Here is a 27,785-nt window from a genome sequence, read left to right on the forward strand (position 1 = left end):
CAGATATTGCAAGACTGAACTTTGTCTATATATATTAAAAAAACGCAAGTCTGTTATAACGTTCTGGACGTATTTTCGTTGCCATAATAAGGCGGCTCCAAAACTTAATTCTAGCAGTTCCTCTTTTGTTATTTTATTGTGACCTTGCTGACGTTTTTCGGCCTCACGAAACTGATTTTTGGATGTCTGTAGCCTTTCAAGACAAATTTCCTCTTTTCAAAGACAAAGAATGGTTTCTAATTAAAACTGACGGTTAGCGTTTCACTAGCCTCTGCTAACGTCATTGTTCTAACTGTTGTATCGGCGCTGTCTTGGTACGTTGGGCGAATAACTAAGCTTCTTTTTGGAAACTGCAAACGTGAAACAGAATTTCTCATTGAGAATCTATTTACGATACTTTCATGTAGAAACAAGGCGTGGATGAAATATAGTACTTATAAAAATGACTATACATCTGCACAGTGCCCACACTAACAGCTAGGTGCCCTCGTTTCATTCAGTTACGTACAAACTCGTAGTTATTTTTGTCAAATCATTTCTTCGGACGTTCGTCATTTCCGATCGACGCACGTAAATTCACGGGTTGCTCATAATACATCACTACAGCTCAATAGCTTTTGGCGTCAAAATGAGGGTAGGAATATCATTGTCATGACAGCCATAGACTGCTACCCGTTGAATAAATTTGAGTCAGAAAACCCTTTCAAACGCAAACCAAAGTATCAAAATACAATATCTCCATTCTATTTCGCTTATATTTTTCTTAATGTCGGTTTGGAGAATCGGACAATCGGTCTGATTGGTAATTTTCCCTTTGTTTTCATCAACTGTTTATAGATTGCATGTATTTGATTGGAATTTAGCCTATGTTGTTGTTTTTTTTTTGTTTCTGTTTTTTTTTTTTTTGCAAATGTTCTTGCCTGCCTGCCCGCCTACGCACGCAAAGAGGTTAATCGATAACAAGAGACCATGATCTCTTGTCGAGAAGGAAGCAGAAAATATACCACTCTTGCGTTTTTGCGGTTTTTCGGCCCAGCAGATCTCGCAAGATGTCACAAGATCTGGAGAAGAGATTTTGGAAGGTTTTCGAGTGTTGTGCTATTAACATTCCGAGTCGGTAACCCCAGAAATGCGCCGCTATTGCCTTCATCTAAAACTTCTAACCTGTTAGCGGCCGACAGTTGACGCAACGTCACATGCGAGTGGTGAAAACGGGAGAAAAGCGACAATAGTCACAGAACTAGTACATTAACCAATCAACCAATCAAAACAAGTGCTGCTTGCATTCTACAAACAAGACAATGTAGTCTTAAAATGCTTGGCTGTGATTGGCTCTAAATTTCAATTAACATTGCGACACTTGTAAGGCCGTGAGACATAGTTGATTCCCTCACGAATAGAATCGAAATTCGAAATTTTCCTTCTGAGAGGCAAGCCTAGTAGGTGAGTACTGGGGTTTGGATAAAGTAATTTACAATTTGCGGTGTGCTTTATGAGAGGAATTTCACCCATTGAATCGAGTTCTCGAACAAGTTAAGTCGTGGTAATCCCTTTAATCTGTTTCGTAGTCATTCGTTGACTGAAATACCTTAAAATCGCACGTTTGCGTGGGCACAGGTGTGACTTACAGGTTTGTGTTTTTAATTTCACTAACTCAGGAGTAAATTTTCAAGGGTTGCCTCTACGAAATTTTGTAAACGTTCAACTTTTCTCGTAAATACAAATCGGCGTTTTCTTTCTCGCGTGTGTAAAGCCAATGACTCATTAGAAATAACTCTTCAATTAAAAGCAATTAAGCTCTCCTTTATAGTTCATTTACCTTAAAAGGCTTAAATCACGAGTAAAGCTTAAGGAAAAATTTGTTTATACGTCATGTAGTAGTGATCATATTGGCAGGTATGACCTTTTCCGTTGCTTACATTGAACTTGCCCTTAACGGAATCTCTTTTCTCCGAATTACCGTTGCACGCTATAACAGGGTGAGTAACTTGACTTTTCAACGATATTGAATATCGTTGAGAAGCCAAGTTGAATAAAGGGACTTACGAAAGCTGCGGAAAAGATGTTTAAAAGCCGATATTTCAAGTGATTTGTTTGCGTGGGTCTTGAATCATTATTGTTGCACCTACAGCGAGTCACCCAGACCTTTAACGTACATAACATTATATTATTAAAATGTCGTCAAGGAAGATGCTTAAAAGCCAAAGTTTCAAGCGAGTTATTTGGGTAATTATAAGGGTCTCAGTCATATTATTATTTTTGCAACGACAGGGAGCCGCCCAGATCCTTAACGTAAATAATTTTATTTCAATCTCTCATCTTGGCTAAATTTAGCGTCCTACAATTAATAGTAAGCCATTGAACGGGATAAAGAGCTCGCTTCCTGAGGAAGTCTAATTTTAATTGTTTAAAAAAAAGCTGGTAAACATTTCCGTTGTTCCATTAATATCCTCATTTTATTTTCAAATTTGTTTTCATAAATTTTCTGGAATGTCACTTCGCTTTTCGATTCTGAGTTAATTAACGAGAGCGATCCTAATTTAGTCTTGAAACAAATAAAAAGCGCAGAAAAGCATGTACAAGATTATGTTTCAAACTCAATTTAAATCTTATTTCAGGCTACTACGAGAGTCTGCACTGAAGATCATGAAGTCAGGGTACTGTTAATTAACGAATTTATTTATTCTAGATACCTGTACTGAATAACTTTTAGGTACGTGTTTTCGTTCCAAAATATGCCTGTTTTTATCAGTTGCGATGTTAGTTCGCAAGCTCAGAATAACTTCCAGCGGAAATTTTATTTTAATGTTCCAGTATCAGTTCAGCTCGCGCTTGAAACAATATTCAAGCAGCGGTCACGCTTCGTGAAGTCGAAAAGTGCATATTATTGCTAATAATTAAGGCCGGATGGGTTAATTAAATACCAAGCCATTTAAAAGCGGTCAAACAATCAGTTTGATTGCAACACGTGCTAAGACGCACATGTGTTTGGAATGAGAATGAAGTTCTGAGTTCTCAAATAAAACAGTATCATTTTCGGGTGAACTCAAAAGTTACACTGATGATAAAGGTGAGGGAAACATGACGTTTATCACATGCCCATGTGGGCTACAACTGTTTATATAAACTTGGCGCGATCGCGTTTCCCCGTGTTGCAAATCAGATCAAAGTGATCTGATCGTTCTATTGATGTTATCACAGGAACATGTCGAGCAAGGTCTGATTCGCTTCTTTGTGGGGTTTCCGAAAAACATCGCCTGAAGCTACTCTAGAAGGCACCTGTTCCTTAGTTAAGTGTTTTACAGTCTCGTCCAAGCTTACAGAACAATTTCCTAGCTAATATGTACCAGGAAATAAACTTAAAGCAGCTTGAGTGAGTTTAAAAGCTGCAGTTAACGCAGACTTTTTCTGCAAGGCAAACAACAAATTATCGAGTCGGAAAAGTGGGGCTCTTTTATACAAAGATAAGCAGCCTTGACCTCGTAATCTCGATTTGTTATTGTGGCAGTGAAACGTTTATGGGAAAATGAGCGCAATCAAAAGAACGGTTTCAGGATTGTGCGCGACCTTATTTGGAAACCAGAAATTGATTTCGTTTATACCTGGATTTATCACACGCCTGTCAAGGTTGCAAATGAAGAGTGCTGTACTTAAGGTTTCAAAATGTCGCCAATTTTAATAGCTTTTGCGTCTCGTGTTTAAAAGGGACCGCCAGTGACATGCTTAATATCAAGTGTTTTGACATCTCATTTACTCTTATGAGCCGAGATCCGCGATCGCTAGTTCTGTCAAACTGACCTGTGTTCTGCGTGGACGGTTTGAGCCGAGCACTTCAGTGATCGAGTCGGAGACGGAGAAATACAACTGAAGTATAAGGAGTTTTGAGGTAAGCGTAACAACCTTAGGCCGTCATTTGATTCAAGTGTCGCTAACAGTGATCCCCTGAAAGATTTCTACGCGCGCAAAAAAGGGGTCGTGGTTTGTCGCACTTGGCTACGAAAGGCTCTTTGCTGAGTATAAACTGGTGATAGCTGCAAGTATGACAGAAATATGTATATTATCGACATCCATAGGCTATCAACGAAGTGGCCGTGCCCGGAGCTAGAAAAGAAGAAAAGCTCAGATAAATAGTTCTCTATATAGCCACAAAATCAGTGGACAAACTTTCAATCATTAAGGGAAAACGGAAAATAGTTTTCTTGGGGCTATCATGCAGTGAAAGCCACGGATTGTGTTCACGAACATAATTTCCGGATATAGATTAAATGCTAGCAATCACAAAAGTAGATCTTCCCGTTAAAACGCTGGCATTTTTGCTGAGCACGAACAGTTGAAGAATAATCTATTGCATTTACTCCTTTAATGTGTGGGAGCAAAGACCACTTCACCTCCAACTTACTCTACGTATCGTAAAATTCGAACTGAAACTGGAGGTTGATAAGAAAAAATTGCACTGAAAAAGGGTATGTCATAACATATTTATTACTTATGCCGTTCGCTTTCGTAATAGTCTTAGCGAATTCTCTAACGAAGATAAACTTATAAGTGGCTCGCCGAGTATCAAGTGAACAGACATTATTCTGATCGAAGGGAATGATAATTCTAAATCTTTAGCCCATCGAATTTACCACAATTCTGATTTTTTTTTTTTTCTCAAAACCCCAACGAGATTAAATATGTCGAGTTAAGGCACAGGATTTGCGAGAGAGCTCTCTTTTTGTGAAAAAAAAAAAAAAAAAAAAAAACATGCATATAAAAGCACGTTATTGTGCCTCGAAGATTTTTCCATAACAGAATTTTCTCGGTAATGCACGGATAGAATAGCTCACATTCCTAATGCTGACTGACAGCAACTCACCGGCTACGTTATAAGCCTATATCAGAGATTGTCAGATAGGTCTGATTAAAACCATTTTTTCTCGGAGAAAAATTTCAAACAGTACCGACTTCTTTTGACGACGATATCTGGATTGCCTGATTTTTCAAGTGGTTCGTAAGTGACCGTCTCAAAAGTAGGCACAGCCGGTTAAATTCCCTACTATAAGATCTGCATATTTGTTCCATATGTACCTTAAAAGAAGAGAAGCGGTTTCTCCGCTCGAGAAAGGGTTTTTTTTTTTGAAAAGAGGATTATCATTTACCCCTCAATTAACTTACGGGAATGACTCGCCCAGCCTCACGCAAGCCGTCAAACAGCTTCGCGATATTTTTAAAAGCATTTAAAATGTGTTAATTGCAGCCACGCGTCTTGGACGGAAAGCTCCATCAATGGTTTCTCAACTGGCACTGTTCCGGTCTGCGTTTCTAGTTAAAATTACGCTCGCATGCAAAGATCGTTCAGCATAGCACGTTCGCTTACATTTCCGCGCAATGTTTTGTTTTGGCGAAATTGCATTTTTAACGCTCGCGTGGTAAACCACGACAGGTTAAATAAGTTACTTTGGTCTAATGCCAGGCGCTGAAGCCGCCAGTGCCCGACTTTGGCATACTCTCACAAGATCGTAAGGCACGATTCTGGTGTAACCTTCCCAGCTAACAAGGATTTACACAGTATTGACAAATTAGCCAAGTTTCTCTTTTCCTTAACTTGTTGACCATCGTGGGAAGTTAACCTTGAGGAATACTGAGATCGTCAGATAATCTTTTCTCATCACAGTCTGGAAAGGAAGAAAAAGCAGATATCGCGCGGGACAGATAACTGATTTAACTACCGACCTCCTATGTGATACAGGGACTTATCGATTTGGACCGATTTGCGATTTGTCTCTGCAGGCAAAACGCGTAGAGGCAACTGTTTTCAGATACTAGAAATTCCTCGATTAAATGACGACAGCCGTTTAAAACAGTAAGTTCTTAGATGAGTTTGCCGGGCTTATCTCTATAGGAATCGCTAATCGTGCGATTTCGCGAATTTTTCTTGCGCTTTCGAGATAAACTGTGCAGCTGATTTAGATACCTCTTTATCGAGTAAAAAGTGGAAATCGCTTCCAGGCTTAACGATTATATCTGATTTCTATAAAGTCTGCAAAGGTCCCTCGGTGGAGCCGAGAAACGTCCCGCTTTATTCAATTCCGTGTACATCATCAAAGATGTGTTTAATAAAGAAATGACCAGTTTCTTAAACAACGGAAATACTTGACAATGTGGAAACCATGATAAACCCAATGTGCGCATCAAACGATTTTATCGCTCTGACCTTTTCATATCCAGCCGTCCAATATTGATTATCAGACCTGGCTGGCTCAAATTTAATTTATACCCTGACATGTTTTTATCTCTCCAGTTTTTTCACTACCAGCTACCGACGTAGAGTGATGTCGTTTATCTGGCTCTACCGACAAAGAGGTCACCGCACCAGAGACCCGATATGCCGTGAATTCTGAACATAATTCTTTACGGTCTCCATGCCGGGTTCGATGATTCCAAAATTGCCGTTTTTAAACTGTAACTCGTTTTGTCGAATAATCTCTGACGGAATTTGCTCTTGCAATTTGAACCAAGAGGTGAAAATGACTTCATTGTAATCGGAAATGTCCACTTAATTTTGATTTACGATCTGACACTGCATTTCCAATTAGTTTTCAAACACCTAAACGCAAGATATCCATGCAGTTTGCTTACTGTTACTCTCGCATTGCGTGCCTTTTGTTATTAGCTGCGCGGCGATTGCCAAAAATGAAGACGAGCAACATTTTTCAAAGGGGTGCAATTGGTGTGGCAAGTTATGTTATGTAAGAAATCCCTTATTTCCCCCTTCAACAATTGATAACAGACCGTACTTATAGAAATACATACCAAACGTGAGTATATTCATTTTAATTGTGTTAAATAAGCATTCCTGATAGCAAAAATTTTAGCCTGATGATCATCACTCGAAAAGCAGAACTACTAGAAAAAATGGCTTGCCCCTCAAAGATTTCAGTGTCCCCGGCTTTGTATTATCCATGGGGTCTTTCATAAACAATGAAATAGTGTTGTTAGAAGCTGACGGATCATGTTGTTTCTTTGTCGGCTAAACTTCTACTGCAAAAATAATATATCTTTTTGAAAAATCTCGCGCTACCTTTGACTTTTGCCCCTTTAACTTAAGAGTTTAAACGTCTTGAATTTTTTTTTTCGGTTACGAGATACAGTCTTTCAATCTTAGTAAACCTTGACTGTTAGACTTCAGGCACGCTAAGGCGGTTAAAAACATTTAACAAAGTGTTTAAACAACAGAACTGTAGATCTCCAGAGTCAAAACATAACGACAGGTTTTCATTTTCCAGGTGTCGCCAGTTAATACCATATTTGCGAGCATTGACGTCATCGCATTTATTAAGTCTAAAACGTTTATTCTACAGATCTGTTTTCTTAACATCACTGGCCTGGAATGCTAATCTTCTCAGTCGTCTCACGATTTCTGTTTACAGTTTGAAACCTCTGCTTTGTTTTGGAGATGCAGTGTTTTGAAATTTAAGACTCCTTACATGGCCTGGTTTCGCCAGCCGAAATCCAATGTTTTCACACTGGTGTTAACGGTTTTCCAAAGGAAGCTAGAGTTATTTATCTTGACCAATCGTGGTAAAACGCCATTAAATGCTGTCGGCCAATCAAGACCTGAAACAAACAACAAGCGACCTGTGCCAAGCGCGGGAAAATGGGCGACTGACAATGACCACTGGGTTCGGTTTTGCTACCGATTGGTAAGATACCACGTGTGCTCTAATTTGTTAGAGCTCTACTGAATGCAAGTCTTTTTGAAACAGTTGCAGAGCTCAACTAACGGCAATTAAAACAGAAGCAAGCGCATAAGTGCATTTAACTGTCAACTGAAAACAGTTATTTCGATAAACGTTCACTCGTGGGATAAATGTCAAAAACGTTTATAGCTATTGTTTTGCTCATAATGTTCCTGTTGCCATCGCAATCGTGGATGCGAAGACTACCAGATAAAGGTTTCTCGTAACATTGCATAACAAGAGTCAATCAATTCTGTAAATTAAACTCTAGTATATGACTATTCAGCCGAGCATTGAACCAAGTTTAAGTCAAGTTACCGCTATTGAGCAGTACTTTTTGGTACTGTTTATTCAGCCGTGGCTAAGGTGGCCCTCAGGTTTAAGTTTTTTGATGAAACTCAAGTGTGTGACTATTCGATGAAAGTTATCAAGCAATACTCTGGTTATAACGACATAACGGGTGCTTCCAACTTTTAAGTCTGTGGATCAAATCCTAGTGTGTGACCATTCAAATGAAAGCTATTGAGTAGTACTTTCGTGTGGCGCTGTTCATTATGCTGTACAAGGTGGTTCTAACTTTAAATTCTGTGGATGAAACCCTAGAGTGACCATTTATATGAAAGCTGTTGAACAGTCCTGTCATGTGGTATCAAATAGGCGAATCTTTGCTGACGTCATTGTTTACATTTTTCCTCATTAACATACGACTTTGCGCATAGAAGGCATCATGCTAGACACGATTTTACTAGAAAAACTTAAAGAGCTTGTGAAACTTAGTAAGTGGTGAAATTTTTGGCTCTTTGGGTGTAATATTCGAGGAGAAATTGGCTTTCAAAAACATCAAAATTTCTGTGTGGCAAAAGCGCTAATGAGCTCATACATTCTTTTTAAAATTTTGAGCTTTTAAACCCTCGTCGCATCAAAAGTATTCAATACATCGCCCTCAAATTCCTTGGGACAGTTAATCGTGCTGTGCCCTTTCAATATTCAGTATCAATCTCTTTGTAGTTCCATCAGAAACTGTATCGCTTATGGTAATGAGGCAAACATTGTAAACAAAGATTCTCCTATAGACAAATGTTACTTTGATGTAATTCTGTTTATTACATTGTTTAAGGTGGCACTGCAGGTAGTTCTAATTCATTCAACTGAACGATATCGAACAGATTTCCTTGGCAATGCCTTCGTTGTCAGTTTTTCCTAAGAGGAATTTTACAAAATATGTTATTTCGTAATTTTCGCACCTATGGAGCTAAAGGATTTAAATCAACATCAGCTTAAAACACTCTATGATGATAGTGTTTCTAAATCTTGTTGTTTTTCGATTTAGAGACGATTATCTTTTTGTTTACTCATCTCTAGCTGGCAAGTCTTGGATTAAATTTCTCGTCAAAACATAAACACAAAGTTTGTAGGTCACGAGGATGATAACGGTGGGAAAATGCTGCTGCAATTAATGAACAAATTCTCCCATCTGGTACCATGAGAATTGTTAGGGCCAAGTGAGGAGATTTTCTACGTTGAAATCAGAAAGTTTCTGTTTGCATGCAAAGCATAGGCGGAGATAACGCTGCTACAAGCTTTTTAGCACTGCCAGTTAAGCTCAACATATTTTTTCGATTTGGCTGCAAGCAAGAGCTCAGATCTCTTTTGCAAATATTTTGTCTGAAGCATTTAAGAAGGCTAGCCTGTCACAACCAGTTTCGCTCTTTAAAACCGGTTAATCTAAGAGTTTTAAAATCGATGATGCTCATTGCACGTGCATAAGCGGATTTTAGGAAAGGTTCCAAAGTGCAAAGTCGGTTTGAACAAAGACGCATAAGACGAAAATAAACACAAAGTAGACTTGCGCCTAGACTGTTCTGCAAACCTTGAAAAGACTTTCAGCAGCAGTTGTTACCAGGTATACTGTGAATACGTGATAAAACGGCAAACTTTGCACACTAACTGGTGGACTTCCATAAGTGCCCAAGTTCATGAGAGAAAAAAATTCAAAATTATGTTCAAATATGAAACAAATAATTCCACATGAAAGTACTGGCTAAAAGCTTTCGATTGAGTGGTCACATACTAGGGTTTCATACAAAGATGTAAGAATTAGACTTACGTAAGATTTCAGTCTTGGAGTCAGGGGTTAATTAACGAAAGTTGGCACTGTCATGCTAATCAGACCATGAAATTTTAATTATAACAGCTGGCCTGACATCCCATTAAAACTTTTTTTCCCCACAAATCGTGTTGGAAAACACGTAGTTTTGTGCGAAATAAAACAGATTGCTGTCGAATATTTGCATGGTATATTTTCATTTGATTGCCGAAAAGTAATTTGGTTTTTCGTCACTGCGCTACACGATTGGCTTAAAAACCTCGCGCCACTTTTTCGTCCAATCAGAAGTAAAGCTAAACCCAATCATGACTCGTTTGCATGCAGTTTCCTGCGCTTCACGTCCTTTGCGTGTAATTACTTCGAGCTTTGATTGGTTCACATTACTGTCTGTGCCCTTTGTGATTGGCTAGAGCGATTACTTTCGTGTTACGACACAATTGAAAACCGCTCTATTCCTCTAATAACACGAACTTCAAGCTATGCATGCCGCGCGCACTGCACGTCGAAAGTTCAAGCATTGTGCTTATCCAACATGATTTTAAAAGCTGAAAAATTGAACACTTTACTCTCAAAGTGCCTAGTATCTACACCCTGGCGAATGATCAAGAGGAAAATTGTTTAATTGGGCTTACCTGGACGAGTTCAGTGAGAGTTATAGCAGCATCCACTAAGACGGAGTTTCAAAACAAACCGGGACAAGGGTAAATGGAATTGTGATGGTTTTCTCAAGTTTACTCTGAGATTTATCAATTACTTTAATAGCTCAGTTCATTTAAAACTTAATATTTGTCTTTGTATGTAGTTCACAAAAGCAAAAGCTGAAGTCCTTTTCGCATTGAAGAAAACTTCTTGGCATCGAGGAAACAAAGTAATATTTAACTAAGGTAGACTCAATTACTCATCAAAGAATACAGTAAGCACAACCCAGTGAAGAAACAAGGGTAGACTTCAATGGAGGAGCCAGTTAGACCCAGTCCGCTCTACGCTGGAGAAATCTGAAAACGCAACTTTATTTCTACGGTTAGGCCTACCGTCCACACTAATCCGTCACCAAAACGGAGCTTTTCGAAAACACTCTTCAAAATGGAGGAATTTGAAAACGCTGCCTTTTGGTTTTAGTGTGGACGGAAAACGTTTTGAATACACGATGGCGTCACCACAATCATGTGATTTCCCTGGCTTTGTATTCCTCAAACTCAAATCCAAAATGATCGCTGATTGTTGCGTTTTCAAACTTCTCCGGCGTAGTGGGGAGGGAAAATCATTGATGCGTTTTCAGAGTGAAAACGACGTTTTCAAATTTCTCCGGCGCCGCCGCTGACGAACTTGAAAAATTCATTTTCGGAATTTTTTCGAGGTGACGTAATTACAGTCTCTGTGCTTTGTCTTCTTCATTTTACAACAACACCGATGAAAAGTTTCATTTTACTTTTTTTTTCATTCCATGGTTTAATTAGTTACAGATAGTAAAAAGGAACTGAGAAGAAATTAAGATAAGCACAGGCTGTCAGCCGAAAGATAACCTTATTATATAGAAGAGTAAATGAAATGTTACCAGAACAGCAAACGGATACAACCTTGAGATTCCTAGGGTTTTTGTTCTTTTTCCTCTCTTATTTTTACACACCGACATCAATATACCAGCATATTACACATCAACAAATAGGCAAACAAAAATAAGGTCGCTGATCACCTTAAACAGTCAGTTCTTAGATCTTAATAGTACTCGGTACGTTTTGTCGTGATTTCTGTTGAATCTCAGTTTCTTGAAACGACACACCCCCTGAACTGTTTACTTTAGTATTGAAGTTCTCAGTAGTCGTACACTTGTGGCAGTTTCTCGCAAACCAACTCCAACTAACGAACAGTTCAAACAAGATTTGAAATTCGGCGAAGAAATTCCCCACTTAGTCAAACAGCTATCTACCATACGTTACTTGATAACGGCGATTATCTGAATGCATGAAACTAAGCATTTCAGCTTATTGCCAGTGTAGTAAAATGCATCAAACTACTGCTCTGCTTTCTACTCTCGAGATCAAAGGATCAACCTTAAAATAGTTGCTGGGAAGCATTCAATTATCGGATTATACTAATTGAATTGCAACTGTGCAGTTATCAGTTGAAAACGAGAAACATCACGGGGAGGGAGAGCTGGTGTCCTTTTCATGAAAAAAAAGTAATAATTTAATTAAAAGTTCTATTTTTTCCTTCTGTTTATCATTGTGAGAAGAGGATTCCGTTTAAACACAAGTTACACTGATATAAATAGTCCTTAACTTTTAGAATAAGTTATTTTTGGTGACTTTATTAAGCGTTTTTTTGACACGCTTGTTGAACTTCGTGTAAAGTCAAAGGACTCTGTTTACCTGTCCTGGAAAATGCGAAATATTCTGTGACTGTCGCCACCTAAGAACTTATGAAATAAGTCTTTATTTGCCTTGCATTCCTTACAACTGTTTACATACTAGTGTTTGTTGTTTGAACCAAATTGGCTAGGAAAAATCCGTGGAACATTGTGGAAAATACGATGGCCTTCGTGAAAACTCGTGCAACCGACATGGAACTATCGTGAGCCATCGAAGGACTTCTTGAAACCGTCGTAAAACATCGTGGAAAATAGGGTAGTCCTCGTGAAAACTCGCGCAACCTTTGTAAACATCCTGTAGTCTCGTGAAAACTCGTGCAACCGTCGTGGTCATCGGGGATTCAGTGCTCTAGATTCCAAGTGGCTTCTTCACCGAATGGTATCCTTATGAAACACGAACGAACATTTTTGTGTAGCTAAGAGCAGACCCCTAGACTAGCAAAATACTCCTTCAAAGGTCTTCAAGCCCGTTTCGAGGACTGAGCCAAGAGGAGCTTTCCCGAAAACCAATATTACCAAAATGAAATTTATTCCTAAACCCATTCTTATCACATTAAGCCAAAAAGTTCAAGGATTCAAGTGGAATAGAGAATGAAACGGAAATTATTAGCATGCTTACAGGGAGCAAACCTGTCCGAGAGGTTGAAATAGTTATGTGGAGTGTAACTATTTAGCTCTTGGGCCAATTTATCAGCTTAAACAATCTCAAATTGCATTTCGCGAAATGTTGAAAACAAACCGTATCGCATAAAGGTACTACTCGATAGGTTTCATTTGAATAGTAAAACTTCAAAGTGGAACTGATTCACGGACTTAAAAAAAGTTGGAACGACAAGGTTTGATAACACTGTAGGTTTGAGTGTAACAGAAAACTGGAGAACTGGCATCTAGTAAACAGAAATGTTTATCAAGATTACGAAAGAAGGTCAAACTCGGTATTACTAGGAGGTTACAGGTTGAATATCGAAAAAGTTGGAACATTTTCAGTTCACTAAATTTCGCTACGGTATAGTATCTTAGACGAGGGTCTCATTTTTCAATCGAACCGTATAAATGCCAGGAACAAGTCTTAAATTTAGCAATCTTAAAATTCTCCCACGTTTTCAGTATTTCAGCTAGACTGCCTTCTTTCCGTATTCAATCAGAGTAGATTTCTTATTTGCCAAGGTGAAGTGAAGAGTTGGCGGAACTGTCATATCTATAACGCTGTTCATATTGAACGAAACACCTTATTCATGTAGTCATTTTATACTCTGACGAAGGCAGACATAACGTTGCTGAAAATTTAATTTAATTTTACATCATTTTGTAGCTTTTTTTTAGGTCAAATCCAGCATTTTTTAAGGATTTAAACACCTTCCTCTTCTCTTCTATGTTTGATAACCAAACACTTCACCGGTCGTGTTAATGTAAGGAATGTTGGTTTTAACTTTTTTTGCCATAATCTTCTCAAAATCAAGGTTAACCTTTGCATATTGTTTACACAAATTGCCTTTTATGTATTCCCGACAGTTTCCTTCAGTCGTGCACGTGAAGTACAAACGTTGAGTAGGGGTCGTTAATGGCGTTTTTGTGGTCCTTGGTTTTCTTTCGTTCTCTGAGTACAAGTGCACACAATTGGTGGTTTTTGAAAAAGGCTAAGAGTATACTACAGCAACGACAGCAACTAGCTTTACTTACCATAAAGACATACAGAGTAGCAAAAGCCTTTGTAAACTAAAACTAAAACTGTAATGATTATCGTGAACAAATAATAAGGTTATGATATAGCAATCGAGTTACATCGGTTTGATTTGAAGGAAGGATATTGCGTTGACAAAATGTGCTATCAAAATTAAAGGATCTCTGTCTTATCCATTTATTCATTTGTTCAAAACATGCTTGACTGGCGTGCCTAAGATGTTTTCATGCAACATTGGCTAAATAATGAGACAACGAATCGATTACGAGTGTTTGTCTGGACATAGGAGAGCTGCAGATATTGTACTCACTTTCGGACTTTGTAACGCGGCCCGAACATTCCAAAGATTTGACACATTTTCAAATACTTTGATGCTACCCTTACAATAATCCACTAAAATTAATGCCATTCTGGAAGCCACTTTCCAGGATTAAAAACTCACGACCATGAAAGCTGTCTAGAAATTCTGACGTGACGATCAGTCAAGTAGAAGTTAAATGCCGGCGTACTATTTTGGTAATGAGCATATTTTTTTGAGATCCTACTTGATTGGTGGCAATTAGACGTCTTCAACTACTAAACCAATTGGGACAGCCGGCCTAATATAACCGAGATTAATGTGTTTTTCGCGTGTCCGTTGGAAATTAAGCCTTTTAAGGAACTGTTTGTTAAGTTCAAAAGTATCAGATTCCGAGCCCTTAAACTCGAGGGGGTGTGCCCATTTGGAACAGAATTGATAGCATTGGCAGTTTCCAAGGCTGTGGGTTAAAGAGTGATTTAGTTTGTACTCAGAAATCTTCCGGTCACGTCATTTCAACAGGGCAGAAATTCGTTTTAGAGTAAGTTTATTCAAATGTCCTTTGTGTACCTAGTTTAATGATTTGACAATAGCGTGTTTTCATTCTTTGAATGATCGAATTGAAAACGTCACAGTAGATAGATGTGTCGCTTAAAGACAGTAGAAATTAAGATAAGGCGAAAACAGCATGTGGGAGTCACTTAACTCTCCATGTTTTAATTTTATGCATTCAACATCGCAACTGCACCTAAATAGATTAACTATGGCAATGGCTGTGCAAAATACGATTTAACTCACTAGTTTAGTTTCCCATCCACAGAGTTGAATATTTAAGAACAAAGCATAGCTGAGCTAACAAACAGTATCAGATGAAAGTTTTGCTCAATAGCATTTGAATAGTTATACACTAGGGCTTCATGCACAGACTTAAAATTAGAACCACTTTGTACAACATTAAAAGTACCACATGAAAGTACTGCTCAACAGCTTTCATTTGAATGGTCACACACTAGGGTTTCATCCATAGACTCAAAGTTAGAACCACCTTGTACTGCATAATAGACAGTACCACATGAAAGTACTGCTCAATAGCTTTCATTTGAATGGTCACACACTAGGGTTTCATCCATAGATTCAAAGGTAGAACCACCTTGTACTGCATAATAGACAGTACCACATGAAAGTACTGCTCAATAGCTTTCATTTGAATGGTCACACACTAGGGTTTCATCCACAGACTTAAAAGTTAGAACCATCTTGTACAGCATAATAAACAGTACCACATCGAAGTACTGCTAAATAGCTTTCATTAGAATGGTCGCACATTAGGGTTTCATCTACAAACTTCAAAGTTAGAAAAATCTAGTGCCGGCCGCATAACAAACAGCATTGAAGTTCCGCTCAATATTCATTTGAATAAGACCTAGTCACAATAAAATAATGTTGGTCTGTCGGTATAAATGCATCTCGTAACCAACATAAGTTACTATAATTAACAACTTTTATCCACAGACTTAAAAGTTAGAAAAACCTAGCGCCGGCAGCATAACAAACAGTATTGAAGCAGTCACAGTAAAATAATGTTGGTCTGTCTGTTTAAATGCATCTCGTAACCAACATAAGTTACTATAATTAACAACTTTAACATTGCTGCACTATAAATAGGAAGCTAAAAACGTTGCGGAGAGAAAATTACAAATAATATTAAAATTTAACTATAATTTATTTTTCAAGTTAATAGCCTTTTTCAAGACTTCAGTAATTGGCGGTCAAACAGTTGCATAACGTTATCTTGGTGTAACGAAAAACGGGGTTTGTTTGCAGAAATTGGTTCGTTATTAGGATTGTTAAATGTGACCCATGCCATGAATTAATAGATATACTAGTTATAGATCGTTATACAACGTTTTCTCGTGGTATACCATGTGTTAGTAGCCACCCAGCTGTGTTCGACTGGAAATCCGCGAATCTGATTGGGTCTCTCATCGTTTTATATTCGCTGATAGATAACTATCGCACGCGCTGATCTTGAAACTGAAAATTATACTTAATTTTAGGCTTCAAAATACACAAAACTGAATAGAAGGTTTTGTGTTGTAATCTTTTGAGTGTCTACTAAAATATTTAGACCACTCGCCTTCGTTTTTTATATGGGATAGTCAACTCCGTTACGCTTCACTGGCTATTCGTTCATACGAAACGAGGGCTCGAAGTCTAATTGTTAAACATCCCACGAGTCACTAGTACATGTGACAAGTGGGAGATTACATGCAATATCACGAAAACGTTTTACATAATTATTTTACACCATGCATTAGAAAATACAGTGGCAGCACAATTAATGTGACACGCACGATGTCGTGTATACAACGGTTGTATGTTCTGTACATGTGGCGTGGATAAATATGGTATATATGTGTGTTTGTGTTATGTCATAGGATGAACTTTAATAGTCACGTTAGGTAACCGCTGCATTTAAAGAGCCTTTTGAAGAAAAGGTTGTTAAATTGTCATGACAAAGCGCAAGACAATTATGGAAGCCAGGAAAGGTTAATTCTTATCTGTCATAGTTTTGAAACCGGCGGAAATATCTCTTACAAATCCAAAAATTTCTTTTAATACGGACACGGTCGTCTAAAATCTTCAATATTATGTTGAAATCCAGGGTGTTAATTCCAAGGATTGCCAATTCAAAGGGTTGTTATTTCCAATCATTTATCTCTATTTGTCTTAGCGGAATGAATATAAAGAGAATGGCCATTACAAGATTATTAAATGGTTAAAGTGTTTTTTTGTTTTTTTGAAGCTAAGCAGCGATACACATTTTTCGGGTTTTCCTTCGGCACGAAAACGGAAACTACACTATCAGAGCTAAATTATTGAAATTCGCGCCAAATAGTCAGGGCAGTTCTAAATCCGTAAATCAACCATTAAGAAAAACGAATAGTTCGCCTGAATAAATCATTTTGGTTCTTAACTCGTGGGCTGGGTTGTTCGAAAGCCGGTTAACGCTAACCCAAGCTTAAGTTAAGCGAAGTATTAACCTTTCTTGTATTTTTTTCTGTCTAGGTTTTGTTTAGTTTGAAATTATGAACACTCAAAACTGGAGTACAAACAATGTAAACAGAAAACCTCGCTGAGAAGTTATACAACTAAAATCGAAATTCTCGCTAATCCTGGGTTAGCTTCTCAAACCCGGCATGATTAAAAACTAAATAATTGGACTTGAAAACAGCATTTGCGGATTTTAAAAAATAACTTCGGATTTGATAACTCAGTCTGGCCGGAGATTTGACAAATAGTTTCGACTTCGAAATTGCTGTGGTCCGATTTTTAAGTCAAAACAACACATGAGAAATATGACTTTTATCTAGAATTAAAACGAATTGAAATTACTACAGTTCGTGAACGTGTATTTTTACTGTATTCAGCGAGCACAGAAAACGGACGAGCAAAAGACTTTCGAAAACAGCTGTCAGGTTTATAAGGAATTTTCCGAGAATTTATAAGAAATTTTCCGGCTTTTTTCTGAGATTTTTTATTTTCCAGCGTTACGGTTGAAGCTTTCCGGCGAAAGGATTTGTCTAAGGGCCCTTGGTATGATATAGGTAATCCTAAGCTGCGGTTTCCGGTTTTTCTATCAAAAAGGATGTGAAAATGTGAGTGTGGATGCGAAGAAAAAGAAAAAGAATTTCTAGCAATAAGGACATTGCATTGTCTATAGCAATGGCGAGATGTCACAAGGGTTGAAAGACATCTAAATTCGGGAAATAAAAATAGATTTCTATCCCACTGGGCTCAGTACTATTTTTGTAAGGGAGCCATTTCAAGACGTAAATAACTTGTATACGATGCGCGTTATCTATGAGTAACTGTTCTCTGACAAAGAAAAGGAAATTCTAAACATGTTTTTCATGATAACTCTTTTACTAACTTCTTGTTGGGTTTAGCCACGAATCCTTGCATTACTGACCTTGCATTTAATCAAAGCATTTCCTTCCTATAAAAATTAAGGCTTTTTTGTACTTTGTTCGTTTTCAGCGTAATGCTATAATGTTTAAGCTCACTTTTTGCCAAAGCGAAGGTCAATGTTTAGTCCAAGCTTGCGGGAAGCCGGCATTGGAGAGCTTACAGTGTTTGAAAAAAAGTATTTAAGACATTTGCAGAGCAGTTTCAAAATTCTTTATCCGTTTCTTATCAGTCGAAAAGGTATCTTAAATCTTAAAGCGGATGAATCGTATCAGATCCTGGCAACATATGCTGGATTAGAAATGAAATGCTGGAATCAGCTACGTTCCAGTAAATGAACCCGCCTCTATCTTGCGCAATCCGATTAACAAGAAGTACCAAAAAAGATGTCTGGTTGTGTAGCAATTGCTGTTAATTTGATTACATTCCATCTTCGAGAACTTGACAAATCTTGAGTAGTTCTGATCCGTCTAGAATTGAAGTGGGTCGCCTTTTGACTTAAAAAAGATGGTTTACGTTTGATTCAGTTAAAAGTTCGTTCGATCTCTTATGACTTATCTATGGAGGGCTTATTAATTGATTCTCCTCGAGTCACGAATGTAAACTCCCGCTATTTAAACATGAAAACCATTTAGCAAAACCAAGATTCGTACCTTTGCCGGCAAATTAACAAAACTGGTGATTAAAAAGCAACAAAGCTTTGTTCTTAGTCATAGTGCGTGCCCTTATTGAATTGACAATAGCTGTGTTTTCTATTTTATTTCCCGATGAAGGAGGAGTTAAGCGGTTACGGATTTTATCCCTGATCAAGACAACTTTACCAGCAGGAGACCAGAGATGTTAGAACGAGGCCTGAGGGCTACTATACATGATTTAGATGCGAAAACTACCTGATCACTTTTATGATGCGAAGAACGTTTGATCAATACTTTTGGTAAGTATCTTGTAAGTGAAGTGACTTTGAGGATTTCAGTAAAGAGCAGTTAGCGCTAGAAATGTTTCGTCTGCCGCAGTTTGTGGTGGACAGGTCGGCGGCTTTTGAACTAGCTGCTTAACGTTCTCCTTCTGTCTAGGTACCTTGTTTTATTGTTGTACATTGTTCTTGAATTCTTATAACACGAACACAGTTCCTGTTTGCACACAACATGCCTAGACTGGCGTTGCTATGCAGCGTTCTGTGCGTACTCCAGAAATGTTGATGAATAATACGCCATTTATATTGTTTTCTTTTCCTTATTAGAGTGATCAGCAAGTCCGTGAATCCAAAAAACACTAGCAGTTACTGAACAGCCGTTTCTATAACAACGAACTAAGAAGCAAGAAGGATGAGTAAAACCCCGTCTTTGCAGTGTCCGCTGCTTCGCATTTCAAAGGTCTACTTTGCTCTCGTTATTGTCAATTGTGTTTGTGGATGTCTTATGGCTTGTGGTCCCGGGCCTGTACCTCGCCCGACTCGCAAGACTCCAATGAAGTTTAAACAGAGAATTCCTGATGTAGACGAAGTGTCGATCCAAGCAAGTGGAGATTACGTAGGGCCAGTGGAAAGAGGAAGCGAGGCTTACGAAGACTTGGAGAAAAACTATAATCCCGATATTGTGTTCAAAAAAACCGACAACAACGATGATAACCGGAGAATGACCAAGGTAACATCTGACCAAAATCTATTTTGTTCTTATAATATCTGTGCATTGACAAGTAAGCAAGTTATGAGAATAAAGAACTTCGTCAGCCAAGTAGAATTGTTTTCACGTTACCCTGAATTTTTGCTGCTGACTTGTTAGAAACGCTTAGCTAACTTCGAACTTGCATGCATGGATAGACCAGATTCGTACGTTTTGTGAACACTAAGCTCCTGTATATTCTCATTACTAAAACATCATGAAATGAATGGCAATCTGTCGGGAGAATTTAATATTTCATGCTTAACATCGAATCACACCTAGCTAAAGCATTGTGTAGATTTGTTTTTGTGAAGCAGTGGTTATTCCTTTACAAGTTACATGCCCTGTCTTAGCGCCGTGTTTCCTGTTCGTGTTTTGCCGGTTCGGTTTGCTCAGCGAGGCGTGTCTTTGCTGTCAAGCTTGGTCTAAATCACAGCGTTGTAAGGTTGTGTATGAGTCTAGAAAATTGCATATTCGTCGAAGCATTGCCTCCCTTTTAACCAAAAACGCCAGCCATAGCGACGATGCCAAAAGTCCGCAGCCGAAACAAGCCACAAGCTGCAAGTCCATAAGGCCAAAAAATCCCTGTTATATGAAGAACGTAAATAGGGGACAAGTCCCTTCGTGTGTACGCAAGGACGCATGTTGCAGGGTCAGTGGTGCGCACGAGACACTGAGACATTGGTTCATTTCTATGTTGTACCAGGAACAGTTTGTAAGAGCAGTGCACATGATACGACATCGAAAACTGAGGTCATCTTGTCCCTGCTTCATGAAGCACGAATTCAACCCAGGAGAATTTCATGTAACATGTTGCAGGGACAAATTTTATTGGGAAAAAATAGAGAGAGCAATTCATTCGTTACGGGTTTGGTACACTAGTTGCATGAAGTTGAATTGAGTTTAACACACATTGGCAAAGTGACTTTGTGACTACCGCTGGTTTCTCTCGGGTGACATTTCGCTTTTTTAATTTTACAGAACTGTAAGAAAAAACTCGACATCCTTGCTTCCCTCGTGAAGAAAAAATGGGGAGTAAGATTACGAGTTATTGAGGCTTACGACCTGGACAGAAGACCAAGACATCACCATGGAATCCATTCCTTGCACCACGAGGGACGCGCTGTGGACATTGCTACAGAAGATAGAGACAAGGATAAATATCCTTTCCTAGGCAGGCTGGCCATCAACGCTGGATTTGACTGGGTGTTATATGCAACCAAAGGCTACATCCACGCTTCTGTTAAAACGGCGGGTAATTTCCAATGATTAATCTTCGCAGAAATCAGTCTTAACGTTCTTTTCTTCGAATTCGTGATCATATCAGAGCTATGTCGCCTTTGTAACATTCTGTAACAAGGTTGACTCTGCAAAATTGACCTTTTCAGAAGAAGTTGTCTCCATCTTAAAAATTACACATTCTAGTTGGAAAATGTCTAGCTATTGGTCAGCAAGAAAAAGAAAGAGCTGCGTAAATGACTGATCAGGGAATGCTATTGAAATAGCACTGACTACACATCATTGCTTCTAACAAGTTTATAACTGAATACGCCAATAATATTGCGTCGGCGCACTCTAAAATCAGTTACTATTGCATTATTAGAATTTCTTTCCTTCTTCCGAGAAGGTTGGTTAGAGGCTGTGCAATTATTTGCAAATGGCCTTATGTGCCAAAGGGCCCAGGTGTCTCTAAGCAACCTAATTATCTGTCTGTAGAAAACTCTAGAAAACGTATAAAATTTGAGAAATGAAGCTTCGTTGGAATTCTTTAAAAATATTTTTTCCTTGATCTTTTTCTAGAAAAAGACGCAGAGGAAGGTATGAGCTGCTTCCCTGAGGACGCTACTGTTCGCCTAGAAGGTGGGCGGACAAAAAAGATGAAAGAATTGCAAGTGGGAGACAAGGTGGCAGGAATGGATGTAACAGGGCGCATTATTTACAGTAGAGTAGTGACGTTTCTCGACATCAAGCCTAACAGTTCTAATACATTTATTACCATCCGAACAAAGACTCCGGCGGCCGAAGTGGCAATTACGGAATCTCATCTGATCTATCAACTAAACAAACAAGCGCAGCGGGAGACGGCCGTCTTCGCACGAGACCTGAAGGTTGGAGATTTTGTTTATGTTAGACACGGTACTGCTTTGGAGAAATTCACAGCTGGACGCGTGGTTGGCATTGAGTGGAGCCGAGGCAAGGGCGCGTATGCCCCGCTCACGGAAACTGGAAACATCGTAGTTAATAACGTCCTTTGCTCATGTTACGCTATAATTTCAGATCAGAGAGTGGCTCATTGGAGCTTTGCGCCACTGAGGTTTGCAGAATGGTTGTTCCCGGGCATTGCAGCCCATAATAGCTCGGGTGTGCATTGGTATGCACAAGCTCTGTATAAAATTTACACAAGTTGGAACTATGTCACTGAGGATAGATTATAAAACTTCCAGATGCTGCTCCAATGGTAGTTGCATACCCGTGTTCTTAATAAAGGCGGGCTCCATGGATTTGTTAGGACGACCGTACTGTACATGTGTCGCGTCAGTTTACAGAACTGCGATTAATTTTATACCTACTTCAAGTATAATTTACATGTTTGGCAGTACTTATATAAATGACAAAAACAGCGATCACTGATCAAAATGCTGTTGCATTTTCAAAGATGTACAAACCTCACTAGACAATGGGTAATGTCAAATCGACGATACAAGACTTGTTTAGCACAGAGCTCGTAAGAACGCCAGAATCAATTTCTTGGCTTTCAACTCAGGTATTAATTAAGAGATTTTATTGAATATGACTGATAAATACAATGTTAATTAGGCTAATTATGGTCTCTAACTGGCACCCTACGAGTGCCACTTATCACCTTGTTACGTTAGTGAACCACGCTAGTGCCGGGAACGCAGCGGGACGCTCGCGTGTGACATACACAAAGTGTGCCGTCATGAAAACATTCCAAGCCGTTATATTGGAGAATCTTTATATTCGCTCACAAACTCACACAAAAACCATTCCAGGCTTTTTTAACAGTCGGAGAAAAATCATTTAGAACAAGCAGAACCCAGAAATTAGCTATAGAGAAGGCGTAGGCTGCAATTAACGAACCATAAACTCTGCTGACATAGTTGGCTTTTGTTTAATGCTTTTTGCAAAGAACAATTAAGTAGAAATGCTTTTGTGCTACAGGTGAACTATTTGGGTAGCTGTCACAAAATTCATATGTCAAAATGTGGAGGGAAAAAATGGTTCTTTCAAGACCAAAAGACATTGTTTTTTCTTTTCAGTCAGAGTGATGGATGGCTTATCAAAATACAGAAGCTAAATTTAAAAAAAACGCATAACGATTAAAATGATTTATCAGTGAATGTTCTACAGAATGACATTTCAAGTACAAAATAACATATTTTCAGAAACCACACAAAGCTGCACAACCTTAAGGCGGTTTGTTAGATTAAACACCATTTCTGAGAAAAAAAGATTGTTAATAGAATTATTGATAATGAATCGGCGGTATTCGATTGAAGCAATCCGAGCGTGAGAAAAAATGCTTTGAAAGCTTAGTAGGATTAATCAGAATATCAAGCACAAATGTTAAATATGTTGTTCCTAGCGATATATTTCACGGTTTTGTTTTTTATCTCACCGCGAGGTAATGTCTTTGATCCTGATTGCATGTTTTGAAGTTCCAATATCAATGATAATCCTCCGACTATACCGGGCCGCGTTAAATAAACTTATTAAATGTAAGCAATTAGCAATAATATTCTCTGATATCGATCTGACACTGCTTAGATATAACCCATTTGCGGGAAATAACGTGGAAATTCCTGCTTAACCACAAATGTTTCAGAGATTTTATACGGCTACATTCCTTTCCGCGAAGCATAGAAATTCTTGGCATTTTATTTCACTCCCACATGTGGCATACAGCTGCAAAGCATTCAAAATTTAAGGAATTCAAAACCAAACCTATCGGCTCATAAATTCAGCAATAATCACGCATATTAAACTGCTTATTTTGATGGTCGTTCGGCAAAGTTTCGCGCGATAAGCCAGTTCAAAACAGGAACATGTTTTACCGGGTGGAACGCTCGGGAAAATTTATGCGCGGCTGGCAAGCGCGAGAAAACATACAACTGGCGTTAAGCGCGGGAAATTTGCAACCGGTGGTGAGTTAATGTTGTTCCTGATTGGCCAAGAAACAGATGTCCTTTCCGATTGGTTGGATTTTGGCTGTTCTTTCTTGAAAATCACCCATGTATGCCACACCCAACAAAGTGTTTTAGTGTCAGAGAATCTAGAACTTAAATATAGTTTCATAAACGAAGATTTAATAGCCTAAGAAACCCTTTCTTTTCGCTTCAGGCTTTGAGGAAATATGAAGCAAACCCTCGACTAAGTACTTGTGGAGAAAATATTTTCATTTTGAAACTATATTTTTCGGTAGGGTAACAGAAAATTGTTTCAGTTTTTTCCCGAAAATTCTGATCGTACTGTAAAGGATGGAAGTATTAATGGGGTATTATCTTCGCAGGAACAAGCGGAACCAAAATAAACGGTCTACCGGCGAAACTTATTAAGATGTTTTGCATAAATCCCATTTCGAATATCTCAACGGAAAAATGTGTTTTCTGATAAAAAAAAAAACCGCGTCATAAGGAATTTCATTGCAAGTTCCATCCAATTTGTTTGAAAGAGATAAATTACCAAGAACTTCCTCTGGATGACGAACGTTTCTTCGAGCTTAAAATATCTGACTGCAGTGACACAGATCCTAATATAATTAAAAATTTTTGCTCTTACCATAAGCGTAAGTGCAACGAAACACAACATGAAACTCGAAAACAGGTTTTTAGGAGGATTAGGGTGGTGGCAACCGGTTTACATCAATCTCGTGAACTGTAATTAATTACCTGGTTCAATTTTAATATGTCTTCCTTTAAACATGATTGAAAAATTTTATTCAATATTATATTGCTATGAATTAAGGATATTAAGTTTGTACAAAAGAATTTACAGTTTTAACTATTATACTGTTTAAAATTTTAATACAATTTGACTGTGAAAGGAACCTAACTGTTAGTCCAAGAGAATATAAGAAACAGTACTGGAATATGAGAAGTTCAGTGTTTTTTGTAAACAATCAAGAGAATACCGAGAGATAGATGATACATATATTTTAAATTCTAGTTTCTTGAAGGTATAGAGTTATCCAACGTCAATTATAATAACCTATCGTTTTCTTGATACCTAGCTTTGTACATACTATCTAGATGCTATTTATTCCCATCTCTTCAGTACTGTATACTGTGTAATTTGTATAGTGATCAAAAGTAGATTTCTTCCAACAAAATCAATACATTTTCAAGTAGACAGGCGATGAGAATAAAGATATTCATCAACTGGAACACATTATTTTCTCACATCTTTGACCTTAAAACCGTGAGAGCCTGGATAAGAAGTTAGATTTCTGGTTTCTTTCAACCAGGCAGTTACCAAAGGGTGTTTCTGTGATAATAATCGTTCTATCAGTGATCAATTTGTTTATTCTCAGAACCTGCATACTTCCTTTTGTATTGATATTGTAAGGAGATTTTGACGCTGATCAATGTCAGGCAGATTGTGTCGAAGGCGGATGGGATAGCTTTTGTTCAGCTGCCATATATATTGTTAATTGAAGAAGTTCATTCACGGCATTTTGAGTTATTTTGGCCGCGATCAAAATTGCGTAATTAAAGGAATCCTGAAAATGATAGCCTTCTAAGAGATAAAAATAAATCATAAAGGAACAAGGATGGTTAAAGGTGGAGAAGATTAACACGGACTTGAAAAATTTAAGCTAAACTTTTCAAGGTGGGCAAACCGTGAGGTAGCTTCTTTAAGTTTTGGAGATCTTTATGACAAGATTTATTAATGAGATTGCTTATAGCTTCTCAAAGAGTAAAGGTTGCGCTATTTTAAAGGATACCGCCATTTACTAACAGGCCTAATGGTTTAAAAAGCCGAAAGAAAAGAGAAAAAAAATAAAACTCCGTGGGAAAGGCGTTTAGAAATTTAGTTATTCTTTTGACAAGATTGACAAAATAGCGTGATTTTACTCGATCTCTAATGCAATTTTTACGCCCAAACCTAGTTTAAAATTACTTTGAATTTTTTTTAGAGCTGAGTAGCTTCTAATCTTAGCAGGAGGGAAGATTCGTGGCAAAGGTTCGAAGACAGTTTGTAGCTGATCTGGTAGAATTGCTGACCATCTGTGCAGATTAACTGGAGCTTAGTTCATGAGTATGTGTTTACAGTGTGTTGTATTGTATTAAAGATGGCAAAAAAAAAAAAAGGAATTACTACAGGAAAACTTTGATTTTAGATTATTTTGTACTATACTTAGAGAAGATTAAAATTTAGTTGATGATTAAACCTCTTATAAGAACCTAGATTTCTCCCGGTAAGTTTTAAGGAAATAATCAGTTTATAGCAATTACCCTGCTACAGACCCGTAATTGTTATATCGATCACTATGTTCGTCTAGGCGGGTTTCACTGAAGAAATATGAAAAAATACATTTTGCGTGTTCCTGTCGAGTTTTAGTTGAATTCTATTAGTATACTAATGCAAACACTGGAATCTGATTGGCTGAGCTACTCGTATATTCTTGTCAACCATTAGCATAAATCTACTTGCGTTCTATCACAAATGCCGTTCTCTGATTGGTTACGCTACTTACTATTGATTCTGTTGTAGACAGTGAGTAGCTTTTGTTTTTTCGAGGTGTCTGGGAAGAGGATTTAGATCAAGTTTTGAACGTCTAGTAGATTTATACTAAAACAATTAGATCATTCTCTCTCGATTGCTATGCGTGATAGAAATCTCGAGCTCATAATCTAATTGTTAATTAGAGTGCCGCAATTAATGCTGCAGTTTCTAGCTTCTCTAATGTTTCGAGGGAGATTAGGAAATATTTATGGATAATCATTCTCAAGAACCGTAAAGAAAGGAAACTGAACGTTATGCGACTTTAAAACTTCACAAATTTTCAATGAACCCGACTGACGCGCGGGTATAAAGGCAAGTTTCATATAACAATTCAATTCGCTCCATTACGCCATAGCATGAAAATCATTACTACAATGAAAATTATTGGAAATCGTTATTTGAAGGAAATTTAGCTAGAATTGTTCTAAAACATTTAGATTATACGCTCTCGATTTCGATGAGGTGATGGTTGAAATCTCGAGATCATAGTCTAACTGTTAAATATATACACGATTTTTAACCAAACAACGCGCGCAGTTTCTTTGGGCTGTTTTCTAATCCACTATACCCAATAATAACAGGTAACTGGGTGTAACAAAAAGGAAGGTAGGGATTGATTGCCTGATTACAAAAATCTTCTTTTTCATTGATGAAAAAGTTGCTGAATTATGTTCATCCTTTTCAACTCGAATCATTTCATCAAGCAAACAAAAATGGTGTTTTTCTTGCTCTCCTGTGTAGTCCCACAAAATATCAATACCCATACGGAAGGGATGTTTTTTTAAGAATCTCCACCCCCCCCCCCCCCGCCCCCACGAAACTCCTTTGGAAATTCCATTAAGCTTCATACATTTTGCTTACAGAACCCCCACCCTACCCCTGGGAAATTTCAATCCCTTCTGCGTGGGGATGGCCAAAACCCAAACCCATTCGAATCTCAACAGCTACTAACTACTTACAGAACCCCAACCCTACCCCTAGGAAATTCCAATCCCTTCTGTGTGGGGGTTGGACATGTTCTGGGACTACACGATATGACACGACCAAAACCCAAACCCCAAAACCCACACCCATTCGAATTTTCCAAGAAAGTCTCAACAACCACTAATTCCCTCACTGACCTCACTAACAAAATCTCGCGCTTCAAGGCAAGAATCAGCTCCAACTACCGAAAGACGACTAAGACCAGCTCGGTTTAAACCGACGATTTACTTGTGAAAAAAGTATACCTCG

At 38.1% G+C, this 27,785-nt stretch overlaps 1 protein-coding gene across 8 annotated transcripts; it reads left to right on the forward strand.

The window, feature by feature from the left end:
* The first annotated feature begins 1,363 nt into the window (after positions 1 to 1,363).
* LOC110068556 (sonic hedgehog protein-like) lies at positions 1,364 to 26,233 on the forward strand. Of its 8 annotated transcripts, none has more exons than XM_020775942.2 (6): positions 1,364 to 1,443; positions 2,619 to 2,657; positions 18,918 to 19,078; positions 19,385 to 19,787; positions 20,787 to 21,060; positions 21,606 to 26,233. In XM_020775942.2, the coding sequence occupies exons 4-6, from the start codon at positions 19,470 to 19,472 to the stop codon at positions 22,238 to 22,240; spliced, it is 1,227 nt and encodes a 408-aa protein (XP_020631601.1). In that variant the 5' UTR covers positions 1,364 to 1,443; positions 2,619 to 2,657; positions 18,918 to 19,078; positions 19,385 to 19,469; the 3' UTR covers positions 22,241 to 26,233. The 8 variants fall into 8 exon arrangements, with proteins under 8 accessions (XP_020631601.1, XP_089131940.1, XP_020631597.1 ...); XM_020775940.2 differs by lacking the exons at positions 1,364 to 1,443; positions 2,619 to 2,657 and adding exons at positions 10,270 to 10,529; positions 10,631 to 10,712; XM_089275814.1 differs by lacking the exon at positions 2,619 to 2,657 and having other exon boundaries at positions 1,382 to 1,443.
* Positions 26,234 to 27,785: the final 1,552 nt, after the last annotated feature.

The sequence above is a fragment of the Orbicella faveolata genome, unplaced genomic scaffold (genome assembly GCF_042242905.1).
Source record: "Orbicella faveolata isolate gen_17 unplaced genomic scaffold, um_ofav_v1 contig_4, whole genome shotgun sequence".
In the NCBI taxonomy this organism is placed as follows: domain Eukaryota; kingdom Metazoa; phylum Cnidaria; class Anthozoa; order Scleractinia; family Merulinidae; genus Orbicella; species Orbicella faveolata.

Bases quoted from the DNA above. Each gene is read 5' to 3' on its own strand.
- LOC110068556 (XM_020775942.2), top strand. From the start codon at position 19,470: ATGAGTAAAACCCCGTCTTTGCAGTGTCCGCTGCTTCGCATTTCAAAG. The intron at 19,788-20,786 runs GTAACATCTGAC...TTAATTTTACAG, and splicing joins ATAACCGGAGAATGACCAAG to AACTGTAAGAAAAAACTCGA. The intron at 21,061-21,605 runs GTAATTTCCAAT...ATCTTTTTCTAG, and splicing joins CGCTTCTGTTAAAACGGCGG to AAAAAGACGCAGAGGAAGGT.